Here is a 13,519-nt window from a genome sequence, read left to right as displayed (position 1 = left end):
GGGTGTGTGTGCTGGAAGGTGATGGAGACAACAGGGATGGCTTTCTCCTTCCCTACCACCTTTTTGCTTTAAAAAAAGTAAAATCCACTAGGTAGAGCAGACTTATTTGTAATAGGTACTGCTCTTCTGGAACTGTTCAAGCACAAGCCAAATACATTTCACACCAGAGCTAAACTCTGTTTTGAAAATGAGTCTTGATTCTTCCTCACTAGTTTTACTTGAAAAATAAAAGTACACAGGTACTTTTAATTTTGTTAGGAAACATGAGAAAACAAGAAACAATCACAAAAAGAAAAGCCAACTTTTACAGGTGTATACAAGTCTTAGTTGTTTCATGCCCCTCATTCTCAGAGCATTAAATGGGAACCCTTTTGGTAGCAGGGTAAGAAAATCACTGTTTCATTGGTTATGAATAGCTGCAAAAGCTTCAAACAGCAGATTGCACCAGGACAAATACACTTGTAATACAAGATCTAAGGAAATTACATTGCTGTTGGGTTAATTGGAAGGTTGATACCTTTCAAATACTCAGTGAGACATCAGCTGAACAAGAACAATACCTGAGTGGACAGCTGGCTTTCCTGTTCCTTTCTACTGTCACACCCACAGAAGCCCAGAATGCTTTGGCTTGGAAGGGAACTAAAAGATCCTCTCACCATGGCAGGGGCACCTTCCACTGTCCCAGGCTGCTCCAAGGCCATCCAGCCTGGCCTTGGGCACTCCAGGGACCCAGGGCAGCCCCAGCTCCTCACAGGGAGGAGTTTTTGACTAATGTCTAATCTAAGCCTGCCCTCTGTCCGTGTGAAGCCATTCTCCCGTGCCCTATGGCTCCTTGTAAATTGTCTCTCTCCATCTCTCCTCCAGGTACAGGAAGGGCACAATTAGGTCACCCTGAAGCTTCCTCCCCCATGCTGAACAATCCCATGCTCACTGTCCCATTTTGTTGTGCATAAGCCCCTGCTCTCCAAGCTGTGCAAGGTCATTTTTCCTGCTTGCCAACACCTCCCTTGCAAAGCCTCCCAGATGTGACACAGAACTTTGTGAGGAACCAAGCATGGATGCAATACATGGATCCTTCTCACACAAGGCACTCACACTGGTGTAAACCAAGTTCTAAGGATTTGTTTTCTAGGTAGCAAGTATAAACAAAGATAAAGGAGTGTTCTTACTTTATACTATGAAGATGGTGGTATAAAAATAGTTTGTTACTTAAAAATGGCTGTGTATTTAGCTCCTCTATCAGTAAAAAAGCATTTCCCTTTAAAAATGCTAAACCCAACAGTTTTCATCAGTCATGAAAAATAAGCATTCATGAAAACTAAACAAGAGCTGGGCACTATGTGTATGCTGGAATAATGCATCACCACAGAATGCCACCAACTCAATTTTGTAGAAGAAAATTGTTACATTGGACAGCATTGGATTTAATTTAGATTTGTGGTAGACTAATATGATAAGCTTGGGTCAAGCCTAGGTTAGAGAGAAGACAAAAAGAAACCCAGCCCTTGACTCAGCTCTAATTAATATACATTTTACCTAAGCAGGAATAAATAATTTGAGTCAGCTGGAAGGTATCACAGCCATTCCTCTGATCCCCCAGCACTTTTCTGTCAATTATCCACTTTCTGACTCTCTGTACAGTAAGGGTGACACCACACTTCAACTGCAGCCAGACAACTTGCCACAACTTCTGCTCTAAGCTCAGGAGAACAGGGTGGAATTGTCATCACCTTCAATTTTACACAGATATATGCAAGAAGTTCTGCTGAACAGTAAGATTGCTATTGAACAAAGTTCTTCCAGACTTGGAGAATTCATCACAGGGCAGTACCTCATCCTTGGAAACACAGCAATCTGGAAGACTTACAAACCAAGATCTATATGTAATAAACTTATTACTGGTTATAGATTGTCTTGTTTCCCCAGCACCATTTGTACATGCAAATATAATACCATTCCCCTCTTTTCCTTGATTATAAGCTTTATAATCAACTTCAGTCATCAGAATTTGGGACTGTTACCATAATACACCTGTACATCTAAAGTAGTATCTGCTAAAAGGAAAAAAGAAAAAAAGCAACAGCTAACACAAGTAGTAAATTTAATAATGCAGCAGAACTTCCAGGAGAGTATTTTCACTGGTAAGACAGGACCACTCCTCTCTGAAGTGCAAGTTTAGTACTAACATTTTAGGTCATTGCAGCAACTCTGAAACTTCAGAAAAATCTTGTACTCTGAAGCCAAATCCATCTTAAACCAGATGAGAATGGCCAAAGCATTTTTCTGGGTACAAACAGATCTGTGGTACAGGGAAAGTATAAAAAAAATGACTGTTACCTGACTTTCTACACATATTGCCAAGAATGCTTGCACTCCTGCATCACAGCTGCAGCATTGTAACCCGATGCAGAAAACTCTTCATGAAATAACTGTTCTGAGGAAGCAGTGCTGCTTCAACATTGCTTCATCATTACTCTAGGTATCACATTTATAGCTTTTCCTTCTTTCCACTTCCTGACACACAGATGGCTTAGAGAGCTGCATGGAAATTTAACTTAAATTTCCTGTTCAAGTGCCCCACTTCTCAGTGAACTGTGTTGTAAGAAAGCAATTTAAGATAAGATTGTTGCTTTTGGATCAATATTTTTATGTCAGGCATGATAAAATAGAAAACTTACTTTGACTTCTCATCACTGAGACACTGCTTTAGCAGTAAAATATTTAAGGACTTTGGCTTTGCTGAAAAGGTGAATAAATGAACTTGCCAAACAAAGCAAAATCCTTTTCACTTGCTGTTCATTTTCAGTAATTATGATAACTGCAGTAAAATATCATTTAAATATTTCAAAAGAAACCACTCCTACTGAGTTGATACATAAATATTAGTGTAGTGCCAAGAACTTATATAGTGTAGAACTGTTTTCCTACGTAGCCACTAAGTATACAGTGCTGGAGTTTCAGTAATTCTGCTACAAGTTAAGTTCTGGGGGATTTAAAACCTCTAAGGCAACGGTAGAACCACATAACATATACATCATAGGATGTAGATATTTCATTATTCTGAAGAGAAGGATCCTATAGCTTTTTCTAGAACTCCACCTGCTAACAGCCCCCCTATTTTCCTGCACAGAACTCAGAAAAGGACCCAGGTCAAAGTCTGAAACAGCCCAGCAAGGCTCTTGTTCCAGAGGATGCTGCAGGTGGGGGATGATGGCAGCACCCAAGGCAGTGCTTCCCACAGTGCAAGAGCCTCTCTCTGCCTGCTGTGCTCCTGCAGGAGCTGAGCACTCCCAAAATCCTGGCCAGGGGACCACAAAGGACCTGGGCAGCCCAAAGGACCTGGGCAGCCCAAAGGACCTGGCCAGGGGACCACAAAGGACCTGGGCAGCCCAAAGGACCTGGGCAGGGGACCACAAAGGACCTGGGCAGCCCAAAGGACCTGGGCAGCCCAAAGGACCTGGCCAGGGGACCACAAAGGACCTGGGCAGCCCAAAGGACCTGGGCAGGGGACCACAAAGGACCTGGGCAGGGGACCACAAAGGACCTGGGCAGCCCAAAGGACCTGGGCAGCCCAAAGGACCTGGCCAGGGGACCACAAAGGACCTGGGCAGCCCAAAGGACCTGGGCAGGGGACCACAAAGGACCTGGGCAGGGGACCACAAAGGACCTGGGCAGCCCAAAGGACCTGGCCAGGGGACCACAAAGGACCTGGGCAGGAGACCACAAAGGACCTGGGCAGGAGACCACAAAGGACCTGGCCAGGGGACCACAAAGGACCTGGGCAGCCCAAAGGACCTGGCCAGGGGACCACAAAGGACCTGGGCAGCCCAAAGGACCTGGGCAGGGGACCACAAAGGACCTGGGCAGCCCAAAGGACCTGGGCAGCCCCAGCAGCTGGGCCAGCCCTGCTGGCAGGGCACACACAGGGCTGCACTGGAAGGCTTCTGGCATGAACATCAAGAGCCCAGAGACTTCCCCTGCATGGCTGATGGGCACATCTGAGAACAGATCCCACTGCAGCTTATCTAACCCTGCACACATGCCCAGACATTCATGGGCTCTGGTTTGTTCATTATTGTGCCACATTCCTGGTTGGTGATGACACAAAAGTTTGAACCAAGTTCATCTTTCAGGATCAACCTCAGCTACTTGACTTTTAAATTAAAACATTTTTTAGGCAACAGACCCTGATATGCAGAATACCCCTGACAGAATGGATGTTAAGGATCTTACCCTCCCTGCCTTTCCTTTAAATCATTTCTATCATTAATTACTAGGTGTTGGCTCAGATATTCCTAATCTTCATCTATGCCTGCTATCAGCTATATGGCTTCTTTTATGTTCTATTTAATGAAGCTTTTTAAGGAAATTAGAGAACTCATCATTTCTTTAACTTACATTTGTGACTTCCAGACTACATAAATCAGTGTATTTCCTAAAACTTGATTTTAAAAGCTTTAGTCATGCTTTGTTCATTGAAGCTTATCAGGGTTGGTTTAGCAAAACCTAAAATTTCAGTGACTTTCTAATCACTCTTTAATAACAGCAGTCTCTGCAAAAACTTAACTATGTGTTGGCTAAAATGGAAAACTCCACAGCTTATTATCAATACCCTGCTTATTATTGATTACAACAATTAATTTAAAAGTTAATTAAAAGCAATAATCAGAAAAAAATAATTAGGAAAGTTATATAATTTCCAACAAAACAGACACTGCTCACAAATGATGTTATTTCTTACATAAAGTTGTACCAAGTCAGACATATCAGAATTTGCTACAAAGCAATGCAACAAAGTAATAGCTGAAATTCATTTTTCCCTGAAACAGTCTCAATGGAAAATATTTCCAATAGTTTATTAAATAGCTTTACCATTAAAACAATCACATGCTGTCCACTGAAAAAGGCTGCACCAATTTAGAAGTGTGAAAGTAAATGGAGAGTTCTGAGCAAGAGAATCCTCCACAGGTACATTTTGCTACTGTTTTCACTCAAGTCCACTTGAAACAATAATACCAAAGCAAAATAAGTCACTGAAACTGAAATCAGAGTGGGTTTGCACTGCCTTAAGTAAATCAGTGCTGGTGTGGCAGTGAATGAAAGCTGACTGTTATGGTCCTGTCTCTGCAATAAGAGATGGGCCTTCCCTGTGTTTGGGTAAGCATTTAATGCAGTTTAAACCTGATTTATGCCAATTTGGTACAAACAATATGCAGAGTGCTTTGAAGAATGGCTAATAAATGGATCAAGATGGAATTACAGAGAAAAAATATAATCTTTACCTAATCAAATTAATTTTAAAATGTGCTCAAAGGATTCCACTTACACTGTCTTTATAGCACTAAGAAGCAAGAAGGAATCCTTCAACTGGTAGATGTTCTGTGAAAGAAACTGAGCTAATCTTTTTTTCTTCTTAAATTAGGAAGAAAAACAGAGTGTTACAGAATGAAGACTCCAAAATATCCATGAAGGAGAATGTTTTGGAACAAATACCCTTTCCTAGTTTTCTTTCTTTCTTTCCTCTTCATCCTATTATCCTTCTATTGGTACCTTTATTTTGCATTCCAAGACAGCATTTTCCAGAGTTCCTTCGATGTTTTTAATAGTTATTTTCCTTTTAAAGAAAGATTTAGAAGACTTGAAGACTTCAAATTACTTCTTTTGGTATTTCACTTTCTCTCTCTGACTTCTGTCAGTAGTGTCACTGTTCAAACTGATTAAAGCCTGAACCATTATCCATTTTCAGAACAAAATTATCATTATTTTTATCATTATTAATAAAACAATTATCAGTTAGTTTGCTGGGATAAAAAACAAGCTATCTGGCAATCATATCATTAAAGAAGTAATACAAGCTAGAAGAGCTGCAGGTTTCTTGGGTGCCCTCTCTGTGTTTTTTAAAACACTACCTAACACCACTTCACTCTAGGTCACAAGAATATCTGTGCAACAAAGGTCTTCAGGCAAGATTCAAGACAGAAATCATGGAATCACAGCTTCAAATCCAGCTTATTATTGAAGCTGACAGTATTTTATTCATCAGCTTATACAAAACCTGGAAGAAACACAATTTCTCTCTGAGCTATGGGTCATAAGCACATGTAAGAGTAGCCCAGCTGGCAGTGAAGTTTTGAAATTTTTTACATTTTTGTTGGCATTGATTCTAAACTTTTAATTTCAAATGACAAAGCCATGCCCAAGACAGTTTTTCTAATCAACCTTTTATACTATGAGTTATTTTTTTATTTTGGCAATGCCAATAATTTAAGATGTCAGAATATATCCAGTAACCAGTGCAGAAAAAAAAATGAACAATCTTAAAACAACATCCTGCCAGCACCATGCCACACTCCCCTTTGCAAAAGAAAATGTTTTTACTAACTAAATTTTAGTATTTAAGTGAAAGTCTCTAGAACATTAGAACCCTGGTTACTAAAACCAGAGACATTTTCTATGGTTTCAAACATGCAGAATGAAATTCCACATCAGTGGTGCCAGCAGATGATGCATTTGTGTGAGCAGGCAGGGCCAGCTCCGAGGGCAGAGGCTGCAGCAGCCAGGCTGAGGGGCTGCTTCAGGGCCCAGGCACAGCCAGAGCTGCACCCAGAGCCCAGGGTGCCCAAAGCACTGAGGAGCTGCTGCAGTGCCCAAAGCCAGAGCTGCACCCAGAGCCCAGGGTGCCCAAAGCACTGAGGAGCTCCTGCAGTGCCCAAAGCCAGAGCTGCACCCACAGCCCAGGGTGCCCAAAGCACTGAGGAGCTCCTGCAGTGCCCAAAGCCAGAGCTGCACCCACAGCCCAGGGTGCCCAAAGCACTGAGGAGCTCCTGCAGTGCCCAAAGCCAGAGCTGCACCCAGAGCCCAGGGTGCCCAAAGCACTGAGGAGCTCCTGCAGTGCCCAAAGCCAGAGCTGCACCCACAGCCCAGGGTGCCCAAAGCACTGAGGAGCTCCTGCAGTGCCCAAAGCCAGAGCTGCACCCACAGCCCAGGGTGCTCAAAGCACTGAGGAGCTGGGGTGTTTGTAAGGGTCCCCAGGATGAGGTGAGAGATGAGAAGTTGACACCATGTTCTCAGAAGGCTGATATTATATTATATTATATTATATTATATTATATTATATTATATTATATTATATTATATTATATTATATTATATTATATTATATTATATTATATTATATTATATTATATTATATTATATTATATCATATCATATCATATTATATCATATTATATCATATTATATCATATTATATTAATGCTATAGTAAAACTATACTATAGAAAGAGAAAGGATACATCAGAAGGTTTCACAAGAATGATAAAGAAAACCCTGTGACTCCTCAGAGCCTTGACACAGCTGGACCATGACTGGTCATTAAATTAAAACAATTCACATGCTGGATAAACAATCTCCAAATCACATTCCAAAGCAGCAAAACAGGGAGAAGGTGAAGCTCCCCAGCTTTCCAGAAGAAGAAATCCTGGCAAAGGGATTTTTCAGAAAATATCATGGTGACATGGAGCTCCTTCTGCAGCACCCAGACACAGCCAGAGCTGCACCCAGAGCCCGCTGTGCCTGAAGCCTCTCTGAGGAGCTGTGGTGTTTGTGAGGGTCCCCAGGATGAGGTGAGAGATGAGAATTTGACTCCATGTTTTCAGAAGGCTGATGTTACGTTATGTTATGTTATGTTATATTAATGCTGTACAAAAACTATACTATAGAAAGGATACATCAGAAGGCTTCACAAGAATGATAAAGAAAACCCCTCAGAGTTGAGGGAGCTCCATGTCACCATGATAGACATAGAGCCACAGAGCCTCAACACAACTGGACCATAATTGGTCATTAAATTAAAACAATTCATATGCTGGATACAAACCACATCCCAGAGCAGCAAAACAGGGAGAAGGTGAAGCTTCCCAGAAGAAGAAATCCTGGCAAAGGGATTTTTCAGAAAATATCATGGTGACATGAAGCTCCTTCTGCAGCACCCAGACACAGCCAGAGCTGCACCCACAGCCCGGTGGGCTCAAAGCACTGAGGAGCTCCTGCAGCGCCCAGACACAGCCAGAGCTGCACCCACAGCCTGGTGTGCCTGAAGCTCCCTCTGAGGAGCTCCTGCAGTGCCCAAAGCCAGCACTGCACCCACAGCCTGCTGTGCACAAAGCTCCTCTGAGGAGCTCCTTCTGTGGTGTCCAGACACAGCCAGCACTGCACCCACAGCCCGGCGTGCCCAAAGCTCCTCTGAGGAGTTCCTGCAGTGCCCAAGGCCAGAGCTGCACCCACAGCCTGCTGTGCACAAAGCTCCTCTGAGGAGCTCCTTCTGTGGTGGCCAGACACAGCCAGAGCTGCACCCACAGCCCGCTGTGCCTGAAGCTCCCTCAGAGGAGCTCCTTCTGCAGTGCCCAAAGCCAGCACTGCACCCACAGCCTGGCGTGCCCAAAGCCCCTCTGAGGAGTTCCTGCAGTGCCCAAAGCCAGCACTGCACCCACAGCCTGCTGTGCCCAAAGCCCCTCTGAGGAGTTCCTGCAGTGCCCAAAGCCAGAGCTGCACCCACAGCCCGGTGTGCCCAAAGCCCCTCTGAGGAGCTCCTGCAGCGCCCAGACACAGCCACACTGCACCCACAGCCCGGCGTGCCCCAAGGACTGAGGAGCTCCCGCAGCGCCCAAAGCCAGAGCTGCACCCACAGCCCAGCGTGCCCCAAGGACTGAGGAGCTCCTGCAGCACCCAGACACAGCCAGCACTGCACCCAGAGCCCGGCGTGCCCCAAGCACTGAGGAGCTCCCCAGCGCCCAGACACAGCCAGCACTGCACCCACAGCCCGGCGTGCCCCAAGCACTGAGGAGGTCCCGCAGCGCCCAAAGCCAGAGCTGCACCCACAGCCCGGCGTGCCCCAAGGACTGAGGAGGTCCCGCAGCGCCCAAAGCCAAAGCTGCACCCACAGCCCGGCGTGCCCCAAGCACTCAGGAGTTCCCCAGCGCCCAGACACAGCCAGCACTGCACCCACAGCCCGGCGTGCCCCAAGCCCCTCCAGTGGCTCCCCCGAAGATGGGCCCGGCCCAGCCCTGGCCCCGCGCAGCCTCGGAGCCGCCCGGCCCGGCCGTGCCCCGCCAGCCCCGCGCCGCTCCCTGGGCCGGGCCGGGCTCTCGGGCAGCCCCGGCTCCACCCTGGGCATGGCCACACCGGCCCTTCTGGCCCTGTCTTTCACTTGCACTGCCTCAGGTTTCCAAAGGCCGGGAAAGAATGCCCAGGAAAGCCAGCACTGATGCAGCAGCTCTGCATTTCATCCCAGCTCTGCTCACTTCCAGCAGCACGGCACCTTCAGCTCTCAGCTCAACAGCCCTTTCTGCTGCCACCAATTGCTCTCAGAAATCTCATTCTTCCTTTGCATACACTGGCTGCCTACAAAACTCAAGTACTATTAAAATCCTGCCTCTTTTCCTGCCAAATAATTTGATTACTGTATTTCATTTCAATACTTGCTTGACAAATCCAACTCTGGAAACACTAAGGCCTGGTCTAATGTTTACATGAACTCATTTCAGCAAGTCTTACTACATAATCACAGAATGAAATGAAGACAAATAAAACTCATCCATGTATTTGGATTTTTCTGACTGTTACATACATAAAATCTGTGTAGCTAACGGGACTCCAGAATATTGCCAAGAGGAAATCAAAACAGGAAGAATAGGTCAATACAAAAGGACTTGCTATATGCGTTTTTCTGTATATCTTACCTTCCAGTGCATAATTATTACCTGCTAATGTGTATATCCAAACAAGTTGGCTAAAAAGAATGGCATCATTTTGCTGAAATTGCTTTCAACTGATGGATATTTTAATCTTTCTAATTGATTTAAGTTACAACCCAATCCTAAGGCATGAGATGCCTTAAGCAAAGGACACTCACTCATTTACAGCAAATTAAGGTACTCTTAGAGTAACACATCACAGCTTCATGGGAAATTATTTGATATTTTTTAGATTATTGTAATTTAGACAAATGAGTAAACAGTCCACTGAATCACAGGATAGAGAAAATGATTGGCAATTACATTACTTGAAAGAATGTTACCGGAACAAAATGGTTAAGCAGCACATTTCTAAGAAAGCGACATTTTACAAAAAGACAAAGGCATATATTTTCCACCAAAATCTAGAGCTGCTGTCATCAACAACCCAACAAAAGCTACAGCTACCTAAAATGGAAATGAAAATGTAATGTATGGAAATATTCTCTTATAAAATCTCCTTAGGCTTCACATGTATTAATGTATTAGTTTGCAAACATTAAGATCAAAGGCGAAGCAACAAATACATCCTAAAAAGTTTTTAGTCAGATTTTTATTAACGATATACAAGTAGCAAGGCATAAAAAATTAATATGTTCAAGCCTTGAAATGTCAAGTGTAATGATCTCTAGCTCTGCTTACCTCCTTTGCTTTTTGTTTCAGTCTAGCTTGCTCTGGGTCTTCTTGCCTTGAGCGACTCTACATGTTTAAAAAAAATGGGGAAAAAAGGTTAACAGATGGTTTAAGAACCCCTCATCTGTTGCAGTAAGTTAAAAAATAGCAAAGAAATAGGAACAGGATACAAGGTATCAAACATGGGACACTTAAATTGACAGAAGTGAATTTCAAACCCAGGAGCTCGCCCAAAATGAGGTTAAATGCTCAGTTGTAAATGAGATACAGTCAAGATTTTTGAATTTAAAAAACACCAAAACCAATCAAACCAACAAAAAACCAAAATAAACCCCAAACCCAAACCAAACAGAAACAAAAGAAACAAACAAACAAAAAAAAAGAAACAAAAAAACCCCCCCAAAAAAAACCAAAAAAAACCCAACAACAAAAACCAAAAACCCAAAAAACCCACAAACCAAACCAAAAACTTAACCCAACCATGCTTTTGTCAATGTGAACGTTTCCATACAGGTTTAGATTTCAATTATTTAATACCAACAGATTCAAGCATCCAAGAGCAGAAGTTACCCCTTTTCCATTATCCAAACTTTTAAATTTAAGTCCTTACAGTCACATATTTAAAAATTTACTGCTTGCAACTAAGCTTGTATGTAGGTCTTGGTAGAGAACATGAAGAAAATCATTGCAGAGCTGCCCTCCCAAAAGGTAAATCTTTATAATAAAGACATTACTATTCTATATGAGCTTACTTGGAGTACAGCACAGAAATACACTCTGTTAAACCCATTCATGCACTACTAATAATATTAATGTTGTCAATAATAAAACTGGATAAATACTGCTAAATGACAACTTCTGTATTTTCCCTCAAAACCAGGAACAGCTCTAAAAGCAGATCATTTAATTACAATAACAATAACAACCTGTAACATTTCTTTAGACACAGAGTATTTTATAAGCACATGTTAAAAACCCATTAAATTTATATTTGTGCTCACTATGCCTTCTAAGACTGATGGAATTCAAAACTCAAAAGGCAGATAATACACACATTATACTTTTATAAATGTGTGGTAGGTCAGCATTCAGCAAATGTTGCATTAAAAGTTATAAGAAGCTCCAATAAAACTTGTGACATCCATGGAAAACTGTTCCTGATACCTGAGAGATGTGGTAGTTCTACTTCAGCATTTCTTTGAGATTTAAAGTGGAATCATTTACCCAGCTCCTAAAGGAGTGTCTGTGCCCTCTCCTATCTGTTGTTCTCTGCTTGTTGCTATGCTGAAGGCAGAAACTTGAAAGAATATTTGTTTGCAAAGTTCTATATTCTCAGATTTTTTCCCAGTGTTTAAATTTTTCATACCATATTCTGGTCAGAATTCCAAAATCCATTAAGAAAACCAAAGGGAGATAGGTTTTAAGGGCTTGCACTATTTTGGATACAGCTGGAGAGTGCCTTGGCTTGATTTGGCACAGAATTCTGTAACCTTTCTCCTGTCAGTTTTGTGGGTTTGTGGGTTTTGTGGGTTTGCCTGGTTTTGTTTGAACTGGGATTATGTTTTTCCAGTGAATATAGCACACCTATAAAACACAGTGCTGATAACATAGGGTGACATTAAACAATAATGAGATTTTTAGATGTGCTGAACTCTTCCAGTGTGCACATCAGCTTCACCTTCCAACAACATCTCCAAGTGCTTTTGTGTCTGTTGGCATTGAGGTTCTAGGACAGGGCAGTGTCTGCAACAACTGAATGCCAAACTGAGATCTGAGGTGGCCAATGACCAAATGTGACTTGTGCCAACCAAGGAAGAAACCCCAAAAATCAAAACTTAGATACTGTCACCTAGTTAATGTTCAAAGGATAAAAGGTGTTTAATGAAATATGTGGGTCTGCCAGAGAGCTGGGTTTCTAATCAACACAGCAATTAGCAAGAACTGGATTATATTTATACCTATGGGGTTAAAAACCAAAGTAACAAAGCCCAGTCAGTGAGCTGCTTCCCAGGAGATGGGCTCAGGTCAGTGTTCATGAACTGAGCTGAACAGGGTCCTTGCTGTCATTTTGCAAGAACAATTCAATTGTTGGAGCCTCAGTTTCTCCAGTATGATGTATGGAAAAGCATATTTAGCCCTTTCACGGGTTTTGATGATAAATTTATAAATGTACAGTGAACTTCTGTTGCCTTGTGAGTCTCACAGTGAAAGCAGAACAGAAACACAAAGTACTGTTACACTCCTGTATGAAGCTGAGAATTTGCCAAATGCAAAGTACAAGTTGAAAGCACAGCAGCTTCAGGAGGAAGCAGAGTGTCCTGAGAGAATCCAGCTAAGACTTCTAATATTGTTCCTAACTTTCTACAAGGAAATGATAGAATCCTGTAAAACACACCAGAGGTATGCAGTGTTTGGGGACTGTAAGGAAAATTAAAGCAGGAGATGCAAAGTAACATTGCAATTTCCTGGGCTCCATAAGTGAGGGAAAAACTCTGCAAGTGCTACAGACTAAAGTAACACATTTCAAAGTTGGGGCTTTTTCTTTCTGCCCCAGAAAATGGCCAAGTAAGAGCAGATCTGGAGCTCAGGATAATCTCAACATGCAAAAGCAAATCACCTACTCTGAGTAAACCCCCAGCCTGTTCACAGTAAATATATGATAAATATTATTGCAGAGGTGAAAGCAGGTGCTCAGCTCCTGAACAATATCAAATATAGCAATCTTCTTTCAAAAATGAAGATCTAAAATACCAGGTGAAGTTTAATATATAACCCAGATTGAAGGTGAAGATAGAACTATTTTTACATTTAGAATAATGCAATGATTTTCTAATTATAGCTTGGATCCATGCCAATGAGCTTTTCCAAAGAATCCAGGCTAATTCTTGTTTCAAACAAGCAGAATTCCAACTTTACACTGGATGTATCACTACTATTGAAACAATTAAGGAATTTAACTCTTTTGTGTTCAGATAAATTTTAACAGATTTTTAAATCTGTTTAAAAACAGATTTCCTGCTGGTTACCATGCCAGTAAGCTTTAGAAATAAAATCATCAGCATACAGAGGCTAAAATGTATTAAAGGACAAGTA

At 42.4% G+C, this 13,519-nt stretch overlaps 1 protein-coding gene across 1 annotated transcript in view; it reads right to left on the bottom strand.

Moving 5' to 3' along the window:
* The window catches only part of LOC129125255 (transcription initiation factor TFIID subunit 4-like), a 158,717-nt gene that overhangs the window by 69,665 nt on the left and 75,533 nt on the right, over positions 1 to 13,519 (bottom strand). The window contains exon 13 of the mRNA XM_054640608.2: positions 10,436 to 10,492. Coding sequence (XP_054496583.2) covers positions 10,436 to 10,492 — 57 coding nt within the window. The remainder of the gene's footprint in view (positions 1 to 10,435; positions 10,493 to 13,519) is intronic.

The sequence above is a fragment of the Agelaius phoeniceus genome, chromosome 12 (genome assembly GCF_051311805.1).
Source record: "Agelaius phoeniceus isolate bAgePho1 chromosome 12, bAgePho1.hap1, whole genome shotgun sequence".
Lineage (NCBI taxonomy): Eukaryota > Metazoa > Chordata > Aves > Passeriformes > Icteridae > Agelaius > Agelaius phoeniceus.
The sequence above is the reverse complement of the archived record's forward strand: the minus strand, read 5'-3'. Positions and strand labels throughout refer to the sequence as shown.